The sequence below is a fragment of the Mastigoproctus giganteus genome, chromosome 4 (genome assembly GCF_048544385.1).
Source record: "Mastigoproctus giganteus isolate SK-2022 chromosome 4, ASM4854438v1, whole genome shotgun sequence".
In the NCBI taxonomy this organism is placed as follows: Eukaryota; Metazoa; Arthropoda; class Arachnida; order Uropygi; family Thelyphonidae; genus Mastigoproctus; species Mastigoproctus giganteus.
In genome coordinates this window covers 126211818-126228625 of record NC_143578.1, presented here as the reverse complement: position 1 = coordinate 126228625, position 16808 = coordinate 126211818, and the positions used below count along the sequence as shown (strand labels likewise).

At 36.7% G+C, this 16808-nt stretch overlaps 1 protein-coding gene across 1 annotated transcript in view; it reads left to right on the top strand.

Annotated features, from left to right (window-relative positions):
- Positions 1-16808, top strand: part of LOC150087048 (dnaJ homolog subfamily C member 21) — a 374824-nt gene that overhangs the window by 219044 nt on the left and 138972 nt on the right. The window contains exon 9 of the mRNA XM_090372359.1: positions 4416-4500. Within this exon, the coding sequence (XP_090228485.1) occupies positions 4416-4500 (85 nt within the window). The remainder of the gene's footprint in view (positions 1-4415; positions 4501-16808) is intronic.

Below are 16808 nucleotides of genomic sequence, written 5' to 3'. Positions count from 1 at the left end.
AGTATGTTTCCCTGGAACAGAAGACAAACTAAGAGGCTTGTAATTACTGATGTCACCCTTAGATCCCCATTTGTGAATTGGAGATACATTTGCTCATCTCATCTCATCTCCATTTGCTCATTTCCCCTGAGTCCATGTGGACTCAGGGGAAGTCCATGTGGACTTCCCCTGAGTCCAAGGATGCTCTCATAATTATGGCTAAGGGTTTGCTTACTTCCTTTGCCACCTCCTTTAATATAACTCGATAGATCCCATCCACCCCAGGTGTCTTTCTTATGTTTAACTTTAACAACTTTTCATTCACTTTGCTCTCAATTATTACAAAATCATTTAACTCCCTGTTAGAGTTTGATAAACATCTGGCTCTCTCCTCCTTGAATAACTCCTCATTTATGAATGTAGGTGCAAAATACTCATTTAGTTTGGCAGCTATCTGAGAATGATCTTCTACAGTCAAACCATAAACCGGCATGAGCAAAATCACGCACCAGCTGCCTTCTCTGGTGCCAGCAAAAAAAAAACAAAAAAAAAACAAGCAAGTTTGTTACCGATAGTGTTAAAAACAAGGTGTGGGGAGGGGAGAGTTATATAAAAAAAAAAAAAAAAAAAAAATTTTTTCGTTATTTATTTTATTTATTTATTTTTTGTTATTTATTTTATTTATATATTTTTATATTATTTTATTTAATTATTTATATTTATTTGTATTTTTATTTATTTTTATTTTTATATATATGTATTTTTATCTATACCATTTTTTTATTATTTATACATTTTTTTTATTATTATTTATTTATATATTTTTTTGCCAGCTTCCAGGAGTGGGCACCCTGTGAGCGGGATTGTCGTCACCCTTTGGTCTAGCACTTGTACCATTGGGTGTGGGATATTTGTGCTGTTAGCACACACACAGTATAGTAGACCCGTGCACTCCACGTGCCTTGTGACCTGCACCAGGCTGCAGTTGTCTAGGTGTCGGCTGCTGTCTGGAGGGTAGATGGCCTGGATATTAGAGTTTATAAAGAAGTCTTTGCTGTTTTTCTTTGCATCCATTGCCAAAAATTTCTCATCTGCCTTCGCTTGCCTAACCTCCTTTGTGACTTGAATACAGACTGGCTTATATATATCATAGGCTTCTGTGTTGTCTGATAATTTATATGCATCCCATGCATTTTTCTTCTCTGCCACGAGTCTCATTAGTTCATCTGACATCCATTTGGGCCTTAACCTAGAACAGTATTTCTTAGTTGGGACAAAAAGCCTAGTAGCTTCCAAGATTACTTCCTTGAATGCTTCCCATTTAGAATTTGCTGCTGGTAGCATCATCAGTTGGTCCCACTGTATTGAACTTAAAAAAATCTGAGACCAATACCTTTGCTTTGAGTCACCTATGCTTCAGTAAAGGTGACCGTAGTCACCTTTACAAAAGCAAAAACCCTTCCCTTTAACCCTGATGGTAGTTATATCTTTAAATAAATCCCCCGTCAGTACACTGTGATCACTGCCACCTGGTGGTTGCTTTATCTGTAAATTATTAATATTTTGAGGACTAAATGCTTAAGGCTTATGGGTAAACTATAGTGTATTTATACTTATTATGTAGTAAATTCTTAATCCATGAATAATCAATTCTGATAATTAGATCATGAGTATTACTCCCTCTGGTTGCCCCTCGAACATGTTTCTGTAGTAAACAATCATCCAATAAATTCACAAAATAAAAATTTAATTTTCTGTTTATACTCTGGGACAACCACACAGTCATAGGAGTTCACAAGTTAGAGAGAATACAAGAAACAGCACCATATTCAGCAGTCACGGACTTGAACCTGGGTCACTCAACGCTTATGCACCCGCATGCCTGGCCACTCGGCTACGGCGGCCTTGCTAGTGTGCAAGTGACAGACCCACCAGTTCCATTCAGTATCTAGAAAGTTAAAATCCCCTATTATAAGACACTCTAATTTACTGGCCCACTCTATTTCTCTGCATAATTGTTCATTGTACCCATCAGAGTCATTAGGCCTGTACCAGACTCCTACCCTCATTTTTGCTTTCCCAGTGCTTATGTCACACCAAACTGACTCAGCATTGCACTGTCTATCTATGTCAACTGGATGCACTTCCTTAGATTTTGTGTTTCTTAACTAACAGCATAACCCCTCCTCCCTTTCTATCCTGTATATTCTTTCTGTACGCTTGTACTCCCCAAATTGCAATTCTGCATTCCTTATATCTGTGTGACACCACTTCTCTGATATCCGAACAGTATCTACCTTTGATGTCTTGACCAGCTGACCAGCACTTCAAATTCATCAAATTTATTTACTATACTCCTAGAATTGGTGTACATGCAAGTATACATGCACCTGTTCTTACTACTCTAGCACAGCCCATGTATTTACTTGTTTCATGACTCCCAGCAGTTCCTGAAATGATTGACAAGGCTCTCAATATATACTCCCGTCTATTCTGTCTGTGCACAATTGCAGACACTTTCAATCCTATGTGTGACTTTTTCCAAACATTGTACTGTACTTGATAAGTAAGTTTTCGGGTATCCTACTCTTGTTGCTCATCTTTCGACCCTCTCTAGAGATGATTTTTTTTTTTTTTTTTTTTTTTTTTTTGTGGCCTTTGAACCTGAATACAATATTCCGAGTGCTGTTTCCCAGTCATTATATAAAGAAGAATAATCTTCTCTCTTCATTCTCACTGTTGGAAAAGGAATAGGTTGAACTTTATATTTAGCAGGATTAAATTTCAGTTGCCATCTTTTATTTGGTATTTGACAATTGACCAAGTTACACATTTGGCAATGTGTAACTAAGTCATTCTGAAGCAGCATAGCCTGGCCCTGATTGTTAATCATTCTACCTACCTTTAAGTCACAGCACTCTTTAACAGCTCTCTATATATATCCTCATCAATTCCATTGAGGAAAATCAGAAACAAGAGTCAGTGGTGCAACATGCAACTCTAGAGGATCCCACTTGCTACTTTAGTTCACCCTGAGGAATGCCCATTAATTACCACCCTCTGTCTCCTTTCACTTAGCCAGCCCTTGACCCACTTGAGGATCTTCCCAATAATTAAAGCCTGCTCCAATTTATATTCTATCATGTCATCAGAGTCTAGTGATCTCAGTAGCAAACCTAAAGGTATGATGTGTTTAAAAGATCAGTTCTGGGACCGCTGTTGTTTCTGTTTTTATAAATGACATCAGTGACAGGATAGAGGGCTTAATGTCTAAATTTTCAGATGGTTTGAAGATTGGGAGAGTGGTGGTTAATGATTAGCAACAGGCACATTTCAAGGATGATCAGACAAGTTGCAGCTATGTTTTAATGCAGCAAAATGCAAGGGCTTATACACCTGCTGAGTTAAATTAAAAACAGTAGGGGAAGAAAGGGATTTAGGAGGTAAGGTATGGTCAGAAAAGTTCTCCAAGTAGTGTAGATGGGTGCCTGGGAATGCCCGATAATTTATTGGACATTTGCTTGTAGAGACAGGTAGATCATTATTCCACTGTATAAGGCAATTGTACGACCACACTTTGAATACTGTCCAAATATAGAGACTGCACTTAAAAAAATACATTGAGATTCTTCAAAAAGTCCAAAAATGGGCAACCCACCTGGTGAGATCTGAAAAAGAGTACTTGTATGAGGAAAGACTCCAAATGACTACAGAGTTTGGCAACTAGGCACCTTAGAGGGGACCTGATTGAGGTCTTTAAGTCTCTGAGAGGGGATAGTAAAATGAAGGAAAAATTTTCACTGTTATAAAAGATTCCACGACTAGATAGAAGGCCATAATTTAAAATTACACGGTTAAAATTTAGACCAGATTGTAGGAAGCCTTCTAAAGTCAGTGAGTTGTTAATTGCTGGAATAATTTACTTCTGTGGTTGACTGAAGCTAAAAGCCTTGGAAAATTCAAAAATCAGCTGGATTGTTATGTTCTTGCAGAAGGAAACATGTAGGTTGTTTATTTTTTATATTTTTATTTATTCACTTATTTGGGGGGGAGGCAGTGCAGCAAAAGCCTGTAGCTTCCTTGCACCCTATGGTTAATATTAATTAGCATAATACGAGAAAAATTCCTTATTCCCATTCTTAGCTCTTTTTGCCATTGATTTCTCATATTCAGCCTTTATTTTTTTTTATCTGCTTGTGGGTCTCATGTGTGACAGTGAAACGTGATAATCTTTAACTACACCATTAATGTATACTAATACCTTTTGTGTTTGGATTTACCATAAAAAATAATAATAAATAAATAATAATATTAGTTATTTATATAATGTGGCTGTTAACTATTAATTCTGAGGTCTAAACAATAGCATTTTCAAAAAATAATGGACATTAAATTTTTGTTGAATGAATATTAATATTAATAATTTAACTTTATAGACAAGGAAGGGAACAGTAGTGATGATGAATATTTAGAAGATCTTTACTGTGCTGCATGTGACAAAATGTTTAAGTCTCCCAAAGCGTAAGTATCCATATTTCACTATTCCAGAAGTTACACATGCATGCCAATTGATATTTGTTATAGATTTGGTTATTATTTTACAGATCATTGGCTTTCTGTCCATTACACAGAGTAATGGACAGGAAGATGTATTTTAGTCTTTCCCCATTTTTTAAACATTTGTTTTCAGAAATTTGACTGATTAGTAAATTTTAATTAATTGGTAAATTTCATGATACCACATAAATGTAAAATTAGGTTTATTGGCATTTAAGAGGGAAGAGTATTAACCATTAATTCTTTATTCTCCTAAAGAAGCCACCCTCCAAAATCCAATAATTCACTACTGCTTTCTTCACTGAATCCCATTATGCATGGAAATGTATGGCAACAAATGTTCAGCCATTTGTTGGAAAAGCTAGCAAGGCTTCTGTAGCAAAAAATGAAAAGAGCACATAAATTACTTTATCATTTTTCCAGTAGAATTTTGACGTGTAATTCATAAGAATTACCGTAGTGGTGGTGTGGGGGCTGGGAGAAACTTGTTTACAAATATTTATTATCCAAAAACAGCATCGGCATCAACAAATGATTTTTTTCCCTTCATTGATGATTTTCATATGTATACCAGATGGGTGTGTGGTGAATTATGCACCCATCTAGTATAACTCCAAATTTGTTATGCCAGGTGGGTGAATGATTCATTGTGATATTAAAAATCAGTTCATGTGGATGAGAGCCATGTGTCACTATACTCTTCTATACTGTCCTGTTTCTTATTAGATGTTTAGCTCTACTCTGGGTAGCCTTCTTTCTTTTCTTCTAATTCTTGCTTGTTGCCTTTGATACACCTTACTCTTGGTCTGCATCTAGGCTAGTTACCTTCATTTTTGTTTTGAATATGTGTTTAGCTAATCTCCCTCCTCCCATTAATTTGGTTGCCTGTATATAGTTTAAAAAAATTCTGTGACTTTATGCTTCAATTTGTTCTTCTCTGATTAATGGATGTCAGATATGTTAGTCTGTGTTGTATAAAATATCTGGAATGCAAAATGATATGTTACATATCACATCCCCTCTAATAATTGCAAAATTCTAATTTAAATTTATTCATACTACTCACTTCCAAAATGCCAGATGGAGCTTTGTTTCAACAATTAATTACTCACCAGCTGAAAGCAAGTTTTTGCACATCTGTCTTATGCAAAAAGTATTGTTAGCCATCGTTTTTAAATTTGATTTATGGCCTCTTATGTGTGTTGTCTGAGAAAGAATATGGTTGCCATCAGAATTTAGTTTACTAAATCCATTTAAATCTTTAAACAGTTCAATCAGGTCTTCTTGCAAATGTCTAGTTTCCAAGTGCTATAATTTGCAGAACTGCAGTCTTTTGTGATAAAAGTGTTCTTGACTTATCTTGTTCTTTTTGGCACCCCTTTCCAGCAGATCTGCATTCTTAAAATGAGACTTCCAAACCTCTGTGCAGTACTTAAAGTCCTGCCAAACAATTACCTTATACAACAGGATAATCACCTCTGTCACTTCTGGCAAAATTCCTGCATATCATTGACAGAACCCCATGAGCCATCCTAGTAGCCTGTCTGCACTACTCAGAGAACTTCATGTTGGACTGTACAATTAACCCCAAGTCCCTTCCATTATCCACCAGTTTGGGGTATCATCCAGTTGGTATGTTATTCTGGCATTACTACTGCTTGTATGTAGTACCTTGCATTTATCAATGTTGAACCTCATCTGCCTAATTTTTCTAGCTATTTTTGTAGTAGTACACTTTGTTTATTGTCAATCTTGTTCCTCTGTGTATCTGCAGAGTTAGACATTAAGCTAAATATGAATTCAGAAATATTTTTAACATCTTCAGTATTGTCTGAATTTGATAGGGTTCATTCGATATGCCTTAATTTTCAGAATTTGAGGAGAAACTCCTTAATATCTGCCTAAAAATAAATAATTATTGAAAGTAAAAGTAAAATATGTGGCTAAAAGTGAACACTTACCTTTGGACTGAGCTGTAAATTAGGAAAAAACCTAAAATTCATCAAAAGTTTGTTCTATATATATATATATAAACTAACCTCATCACAGGCAAAGAACAAATAAAACTGTGTAACAAGTCCATAAACAAAACCAAGCATTGCTGCATATTTGCACAGATTTCAGTTAGTGTTAATATCAAGCAGTTGTCAATTTCAAGTGTCTTTAATTTTGCAGCACTTGTGAACTGATTGCTTAAGAATGACTGCATTTATGCATCATGGTTCATCACTTTTGCTGTTTGACACATGTTTCAGAGGCAGTAAACGTATTAATAAATATTGAAAATAGTAAGGACCCAGCACTGGACCTCAACAGACTCTACTAATAACATTAGTTCAAGAAGAGCAGTGGTCATATAAAATAACCCTTTGCCTTCTGCCATTCAGTCATTCCTTTACCTGTAGCAGTAACTTGCTCTAAAGCTGCATTATTTCAGATTTTGCAGCACTTTCATGTGGAACAGTGTCAAAAACTTTATTGAAATCTAAGTATATGATATCAAAATTACTTTTTGCATCCTGTTCCTTTGTTATTGAATCGTGGTGACTAATCAGATTAGTCAGATGAAATCGCCCCTTAACAAATCCATGTTGTAATTTCCTTAGCATTAGTAGAGGCATATGATGCAAGAAAGCAAGCTTATGCAGCACAGCCAAAAAAAAAAAAAAAAAACCTCCCATAATATCTGCATTAAAAACGCTCCCTTATATCTGCATTCCCAACATAATGATCATGCAGTAGTTCTTTAACTGCTGATTCCTTTATTTTCCATGTAACAGAAATCAAGCTTACTCTATAATTGCTCACCTCTCATTTTGATTCCTCCTCCCTTTGTGAATAGGAGAAACATTTGCCCAACTCCGCTATATAGAAACCTTCCTTGAATTTAAGAATGCCTTCATAATTAATGCCATATGTTTGCTTATCTGTTTTGCTGCTTCCATCAGCAACATATGCCATTCAACTCACAGAACCAACTTTTCTTCTTCCTCGTTGATTCATTCAACTTCCATTTTCTGGAATAACCTTCCTTCGTATGTATTTCCTGAAAATTACAATCTACAGTAGTTCAAGTGTAATGTCAACAAATATCTTTCAACTTCTTGACCTTCAACCCACACACACACAGTACTAATTACTGTAGATTCTAATACTTCTCATTTTTGGGGTTTTCATTTAAAAAAAAAAAAAAACCAACATAGACTTTATGTAAGGAGAGCAGTAGTTAGCAATAGTATTCTGTGGAGTGGCTGACTGATAAAGCCAGAAGAATGTGGGCACTCAAATATCATAATTAGACTAATGAGGAATGATGCCATGTGCTCCTCACAGATAAATCCATGTGTAATTATTGTTCATTTTGAAGTTGCTCAAATGTTTTTAATATACAGATTGCAACTTAGCTTCAACTACAATAAGGGATGAATGTCATCATATTTGCACACAAATGTCATTGATGCATGCTGTGCTCTCCTAATTGGTTTGGTTGTTATAGATCCCACATTAATACACTATGAATCCTTATTAATAACCAGATCAAGAATATCTTTCCTCTATGAATTTTTGATATAGAAAGTAGTCATGCATTAAATCAAGAAAAGAAAAAAAAAAAAAAAATGATGATGACATAAATTTCTTCCTCAGTTGGAATTTATACCATCAGCATTGTGTTTAACTCAATCCATTCAAAGCCTTAATGACCTCAACCTAGGCGTCTCCGTAGCCAGGTGGGAAGGAGCAGCAGTGCATAGCACGCGCTTCTTGATTAGACCGGGGTTCGAGCCCATCACCACCAAATATGGAAAATGCGGAAAGGTCAGAGAATGACCACCGCATATCCCCGAGCAATATGGCCTTAGTTGCTAATGCTCCTAAAAACCAAATAACCTCAACCACATCTCCTCACATATGCCTAGTCTCCAGACACTTCAGTTTGCAGAACTGATGCCTTTCTTGGTTAGAATGCCCTTCTGTTGCCCTCACTAATCTCATTGCTTTTCTCTGCGCCCATTCCAACAGATCCATATTCTTCCTAAAATGAGGCTTCAAGACAACACTTGAATATTCTATACATTATGATAATTACTTCCAGGCCTTTTTCATTCTCCACTCTCCTGGCTATGGTACCACACAGTATGTTTTTCTGGGTTTACTGCTATTCTTATTTATTTTTCAGTGTTACTTCTCAATCCATCTACTTAATTTTTTTAGGTCTTGTTACAGTGCACCTGATTCCTGTCATTAAACCAACCTTCCAAGCTTTATATCATCTGCAAACTTAGACACTAAGTTAATATGGCTTCATCAGTATCATTAATAAATACTGAAAAATATTGGAGAATCCTGCTGATAACAGTAGTTCAAGAAGACATTGTACCCATTGATAACCAATCGTTGTCTTCTTCCACTGAACAATCCCAAAACAGTAACTTGTCCCTAATGCTACACTGCTCCAGTTTGTACAACAGTCTTTCCTGTGGAACATTATCAAAAGCTTTTCTGAAATCTAAGTATATGATGTTAAATTTGGTGAGACAAGATTGTCCCTTAACAAATTCATGCTGTGACTTCAGTATAACTGCAATCGTCTGCTGGTCCTGCATTACTTCTTTACTCAGTGATTGCATTATTTTCTCTGGAACAGAGGCCAAGCTAACAGGTCTGTAATTATTCCTGTCACCCTTTGATCTCCCTTTGTCAATTGGGGATAGAAACACACCTCTCCGGTTCCTCTCACTATCTAGAAAGGCAAATTTAGTGGGACCCTCTGTAACACACTGCTGCTCTCATTTTTGTGAAAGTAGTGTTGTAGTACTGTATAGAGTAGCTTAGAAATTCTTATTATGGGAAACTTTAATTTTACAGATATTGACTGAAACTTTCGGTTGAGACTCATCTACTAGCGGGGCATTTCTACCCTCCTTGTATACATTGTATTTGCCCTATACAAATTCTTTCTCCACTATATTTTTGAATAAATTTCTTATATTCCTATACGTATATAAGAATCAGACTTAACCAGTACCTCAAACTGACAAAATTTATTACTTGCACTCCTAGCATTAATGTGTAGGTGTATGGCTTCCTTTTTGTTTGTATGTTGTGACACATACCATGTAGTTTCTATCGCAGTATTTTCTCCAGGAATATTCTGGTTAGACATTAGATTAGCTTTAGTAGGCAGTAATTTAATTATTTCCTACTACTTTTCACAATTCCATGGCCATCCATCTCTGGAACATTTGTATAATCATTAACCTTTGCTCCTGGCAGGTTTACCCTGCTCTTATTGCATAGTATATTCCCAATTTGTTTAACAGTTGAGTCACTGAGAACTTCTTTTGGGACTGCTATTTTCTGCTCCTGTGATGGGCAATCCTTCATCTCCTCGTAGATTTGTTTAAGTCTGGTTTAGTGCATGAGAGGCACTCCAGAATTAAGTTGTACACCTGAATACCTGAGGTATTCAGGCATACAAATTGAATTTGATTTTAAATTTGATTTTGATTTGAAATTGATTTAATTTCTTCAGAGGCATTAAACTTCTTATTCAGGTAGTCAAATTTGATCCAACAAAACATTGAGTTTATGCTTAATCAACCGGTGAAATACCACCACTTTGCTTATTGGAGGCTTGAAGTGGTGAAACCCACGTTTAGTCTCTAGAGCAAAGTTTCCGGCATCCCCCCTCCCCATACTTCTCCTTCAACCCATGCACGGTACTAAGTACTATAGGTTTTGATACCTTTCGTGTTTGGGGGTTTCATATAAAAAAAAAAAAAAAAATTTCCTATCTTTCACTTAGAACACACAAATGAATCACTGTTGCTTTATTGTGAACTTCCAAAGATAGCTTGAAATGCATGTCAAAGTTAGTACAACAAACAAGACTCACAGGAAAATCACATGCAATAATTCCCTGATTAGTTGTGATATCCTGATTCATAATATACTTACCGGATATAGTCTTCACTATAATTACAACTAAATCTAATTAAAAATTACAATATACTGCACACTATCTAACTAATTAAAGCATACTACTGAGAATGCAGTGTACTTAATAAAACACTATAATAAGAAATTAAAATGTCCTCCTACTTAGTAGTTTTTTACCAAATGATGACATCGATCAGAAACTCCTGCCACTGACTGTCAAATCATTTTCTCTTTTACAATTCAAAGTACAGGCATACCTCGAATAACGAATAGGATGCGTTCCACGAAATTACTTCGTTTTCGGAGGTAAAAATACTATGGCCAGAATAGGGATACGTTCCTACCTAAAGAAAATGAAAAGCTTTTTTTTCGAACAAAGAAAGGTTTTATTAAATAAACAGTCAACTTACATACAAAGTGAAATCACATTTTAAAATAGGAGTCTAAAGTTGATTGCTTATGCTTTTTTTCTCTTTCATTTAACAATTGCCTATACGGAGTTATTGCATTTAACACTGATCGCTTAACAATAAAACTTCTTCCTAAATCAGGATCATTTTCACTAAAAATTTTTTAAACGTTTTCAATGTCATTTGAGCACCTTTTTAAATCTTTGGTTTTTAACACTTTTTCAGCAGGAACTTCTTTAACTTCGTCTTCATTATCTTTGTCTTCGTTGCTAACAAGGTTTTCTAAATCTTCCACTGAAAAACCATCATCTTCTGCATTCAATAAATTTCATCGACATTTTCGAAACCTATTGATTGAGCCATCTGGATAACTTCATTTCTAATTTCTTGGATGTTATTTTCTTCTAGTACAACTTCTGGCCATATTTTGCGCCAAACTCCATTTAAGCATTTCTTAGTGACTTCTTTCCAAGAACTATCAATGTTTTCAATTGCGTTTTTAATGGTGTAGTTTTTCCAAAAAGTTTTAACTGTCATTTCCTCTTTATCCTCTAGTTCAGTTAAATTGCTTAATGTTCGACGCAGATAATAAGCTTTAAATGATGCTATTACTCCCTGATTCAATAGTTGAATCAGGGAAGTTGTGTTTGCTGGAAGAAACACAACTTTGACAGGAATGCATGTGTCCAACGTGTTAAGATCAGTAGGATGTCCCGGAGCATTGTCTAACAACAAAAGAGCTTTTTCTTCAAAGTTGTTTTTTTGACAATACCGTTTTACTTCAGGACAAAAGTGGTTAAAAACCAATCAGTAAATAACTCCTTGGTAACCCACGCTTTTCTATTTGCTTTCCATATTACAGGTAAATTCATTTTTATGTTACCTTTTAACGCCCTCGGATTTTCTGAATGGTAAACTAATAACAATTTTAATTTATAATCGCCAGAGGCATTTGATCCAAAGAGTAACTAACGTTAAACGGTCTTTAGCTGCTTTGAACCCAGCAGATGATTTTTCTTCAATAGAAATGAAGCTTTTTGTTGGTAGCCGTTTCCAGAACAAACCGCTTTCGTCAACACTGAACACCAAATTTGGTGGAAAATTTTCACGTTCAATTATTTCCTTTAGTTTTTCTGGAAACTTATTTGCAGCTTTTCCTGTTAATTTTACACTATGAATCCTGGCCCGTTTTTTAAATTTCTCGAACCAACCACGAGAAGCCCCAAAGGTTTCCGTAATTTCCTCAATTTGTTTAGATTTCAGGTGATTAAACTGGAATATTTTTTTTTTATGTTAAATGGGGCTTGAAATTGCGGACTTCGTTATATCGAAGCTTCGTTATCAGAGGTAACGTTAACCGAGGTATGCCTGTATTAATAAACTACAGTTTGTACTAATTGATAAAATACCTGCAGTATTATTTATTCAACTACTTCCATTCAGTTAAATATGCTGTTTGTAAATACACAAGGAAATGCCCTACCAATAACACCTGGTTTTTGCACCAGAAATTATTACTAACAATAGCTCCTTATTTAACCAGGTATAACTTTTGAAATACCTGCTTGTTAATCCAGCTATGTGATCAGAATGATAAAATCGCTGAGATGAAGTACATTGTACAAGAGGCAGCCAATAAGTATTTACCCTCATCACAAATATTTGAGTCAGGGATTTAATATTATTCATATGTATACTACTAAGTTTAATAAGTTAAAGCATAGTTATTTGTTTTTCTGTTGGTTACTGAACTAGAATCATGAATAGTTGAGAGGAGGTATCTGGAGAAGGTTGAAGTCAGATCTGTTATAAAATGTCTTCATTTGCAAGGCAAAGAAGAAAAACAAATCCATGAAAAGGTAAACATCACATCCATGAGAAAACAAGAGTCAGAAGTAGAAGGGAATCACTTAGAAATATAAAAATGATGATATCCAGCCTCAGACCCTTGGTGTGCCAAGCCTATACTCACTAGATGTGAGCCTCTGAGGTTCATTAGCATTAGTAAAGGCACAAAATACAAGAAAGTACAGTTATATAGCATCAGCCAAAAAAAAAAAACCTTCTCATTTCACCCATCCACTTGCTCCAAATGCTTGTCTAGTTCTGTCTTGAATCTATTTAAGCTATTAACTTCTACAACGACAGATGGAAGTTTGTTCCAGCAATCAACTACCCACTAGCTAAAGGCAAACTTCAGCACATCTGTCCTACAACTGTCTTTCCTGAATTTGAATTTATGCCCTCTCAGGTGATTATTCTGAGCAAGAGGAAGAATCCCATCAGCATTGAGCATGCTCAAGCCATTCAAGGCTCTATACACCTCAATCAGATCACCTCGCAGGTGCCTAGTCTAAAGACACTATAATTTGCAAAGCTTAAGCTCTTTCTTCGTAAGAGCAACCCTTTGTTCCATTCACTAATCTTGCCCTTCTCTGTACTCATTCCAGCAGGGCTACATCCTTCTTAAAATGAGGCCTCCAGACCTGTATACAGTACTTAAGCTGTGGCCTGACCATTGCTTTATACAAGGGGATAATCACCTCCTTATCCCTGCTAGAAAAATTCCTGTATATCATTGACAAGACACCACAAGCTACTCCTGCAGACTGTCTGCACTGCTCAGAAAACTTCATATCTGCCTGCACAATTACCCCCTGGTCCTTTTCATTCTTTACCACTGTCAGTGTAGTACCGGTATATCATTGACAAGACACCATGAGCTACTCTTGCAGACTGTCTGCACTGCTCAGAAAACTTCATATCTCCCTGCACAATTACTCCCAGGTCCTTTTCACTCTCTACCATTGTCAGTAAAGAACCGAGGGACCGAATAGAGTGCCTTAACTGAAGCAGTCACGTTTTTTGTGAGCTCCTTTATAAAAGTGTTATTTTACAGTGAAATCATGAAATTTTGAATCGGCAATGGTCTCAATTGATAGAGGGAAGTAAACCGGAATTATAGGTGACTTTTCATGAGATTTAGACAATAATTTTAAGAACTGTGGACTTTTTAAGTTTTCATATGTAAAGCTGTATAGTAACATGCTAGCCATATGTGTATCGCTATGTACACCTATATGTGATTTTCATTAGAGTGGACCAAGCACTTGGGAATCCCTAATAGTAGTAGTAGTAGTAGTGGCATATGATGCAAGAAAGCATGTCTGTATGAGCCTATGCAACATCAGCCAAAAAAAAAAAAAAAAAAATTACACCATTGCCTCCAAATCCCTGCTCATTTCCTCCTTTAATTTATTCAACCTATCAACTTCCACAACAGCAGATGGAAGTTTGTTCCACCAATTAACCACCCACTGGCTAAAGGCAAATTTCCACACATCTATACTACATCTTTCTTTTCTTAATTTGAAGTTATGCCCCCTTAGGTTCGTAATCTGAACAAGTGGAACGATCTCATCAGAATTCAGCATGCTCAACCCATTCAAGGCCTTATACACCTCAATCAGATCACCGCGCAGGTGCCTAGTCTCCAGCCACTGCAATTTGCAGAACTTAAGTCTCTCTTGGTAAGAGGATCCCTTCATTCCCCTCGCCAATCTTGTTGCCCTTCTACATGCTCTATCTACATCCTTCCTAAAATGAAGCCTCCAGACCTGTACGCAGTACTCAAGGCGTGGCCTGACCATTGCCTTATACAAAGGGACAATCACCTCCTTTTCCCTGCTAGCAAAATTCCTATATATCATTGACAAAACCCCATAACCTGCCCGGCAGCCTATCTGCATTGCTCAGAAAACTTCATATCTGACTGCACAATTACTCCCACGTCTTTTTCATTTTCTACCACCTTAACTGTGTAGTATCACACAGTTGGTTGGTACATTTCTCTGGGGTTACTTCTACCGATATGCAGTACTTTGCATTTGTCAAGATTAAACTTCAGTTGCCACTTCTTAGCCCATCTGCCCAAATTATCTAGATCCTGTTGCAGAAGCACACTGCCATTACTGTCATTAACAACCCTGCTGACCTTTGTATCATCTGCAAACTTCGACATTAAGCCTGATATACCTTCATCGATATCATTGATAAATATACAAAACAACAGTGGACCCAACACCGAACCCTGTGGGACTCCACTAATAACATTAGTCCACGAAGAGCAGCACCCATTGATTACTACCCTCTGTCTTCTCCCACTTAACCATCCTTTTATCCATTGTAGCAACTTACCCTTAATACCATTCTGCTCCAATTTGTACAGTAGTTTTCATGCACAACAGTGTCAAAAGCTTTCTTGAAATCCAAATATATGATATCAAAATTATTTTTTGCACCCAGTTCCTTTGTAACCACATCATAATATCCTATCAAATTTGTCAGACAAGGCTTTCCCTTAACAAACCCATGCTGTATCTGAATTATTGCTGCAGTTTTGTCTAGATGATCCTGCAATGCATCTTTAACGAGTGACTCCATTATTTTACCCGGAACAGAAGTTAAACTAACTGGTCTGTAATTACTCGTGTCACCCTTCGATCCTCCTTTGTGAATTGGGGATACATTTGCACGTCTCTAGTGTGTGGGGAACCTCCCCTGAGTCCAAGGATGCTCTCATAATTATGGCTAGGGGTTTGCTTAGTTGCTTTGCCGCCTCCTTTAATATAACTGGATAGGTCCCATCCACCCCAGGTGCTTTTCTTATGTTTAACTTCAACAATTTCTCCTCCACTTTGCTCTCAGTTATTACAAAATCATTAAGCACCCTGCTACAATTTGATAACCTTCTGCCATTTTCAAACCTTAATAATTCCTCATGTGTGAATGTAGATGCAAAATACTCATTCAGTTTGTTTGCTATCTGAGCAGGATCATCAACATTTGAACCATCGATGTCAAGTGGACCAATCAGATTCATCCCCTTCCTTTTAGAGTTTATATAAGTAAAGAAATCCTTGCTGTTTTTCTTAGCATCTTTTGCCAAGGATTTCTCGTAATCTGCCTTCGCCTGCCTAACCTCCTTTGTGAACTGATTACAGACTAGCTTATATCTGCCATAGGCTTTTGAGTTGCTTGATAATTTATATGCAGCCTCCCCTCCCTCTCACTATTATCTTTCATCTAGCGTATAATCTCACACATCTAAATTTAAAAACATCAAAATTTTGCCAGACCTATTAGGCCTTTTAACACATTTCTCTAGCATTCAGCCCCAACCAGTGATTTCCTAACATAGGCGCCTCCATAGCCAGGTGGGAAGGAACAGCAGTGTGTAACACACGCTTCTTGATTAGACCGGGGTTCGAGCCTGTCACCACCAAATATGGAGGATGCGGAAAGGTCAGGGAATGACCACTGCATATCCCGGAGCAATATGGCCTTAGTTGCTAATGTTCCTAAAAACCAAATAACAAACAAACAACAAACGATTTCCAAACGGCAATCTCATTAAGCATTTACGTCAAATGTGTGAATTTTTTTATTATTATTATTATTTTATTTTATTTATTTTTTATATTTTTTTAGGCCCTAGCCACTGAAATCCCAGGAAACTAGGTGGCAGGACCTGCCAGAGCAACTTGTTATACTGGACACACCCAGCTAGCCTCCATGTGGCTAGGTATGGGCAACGTCAGGCTGCACTAGGGGCCTGGTGGACAATAAGCCGGTCAAACAATGGGCACAACACATCACACTGCACAGACACGGCCCACATACTTTCAAGTCTCTGGCTTGACAGCGTATTGTCCTCGATATTGGTCTTGGCGCATTATAGCTTTATTTGCTGATGCACCAATAAAATCCAAACCAAACCAAACCAATCCTAGATACAGCAAACACACGTGGAGATGGGAGAAATCCCAGGTGTCGTCTGACACAAACATACCTTATACCTTATGTCAGTGTAGTACCACACAGTTGATACATTACTCTTGGGTTACTGCTTTCCATATGCAG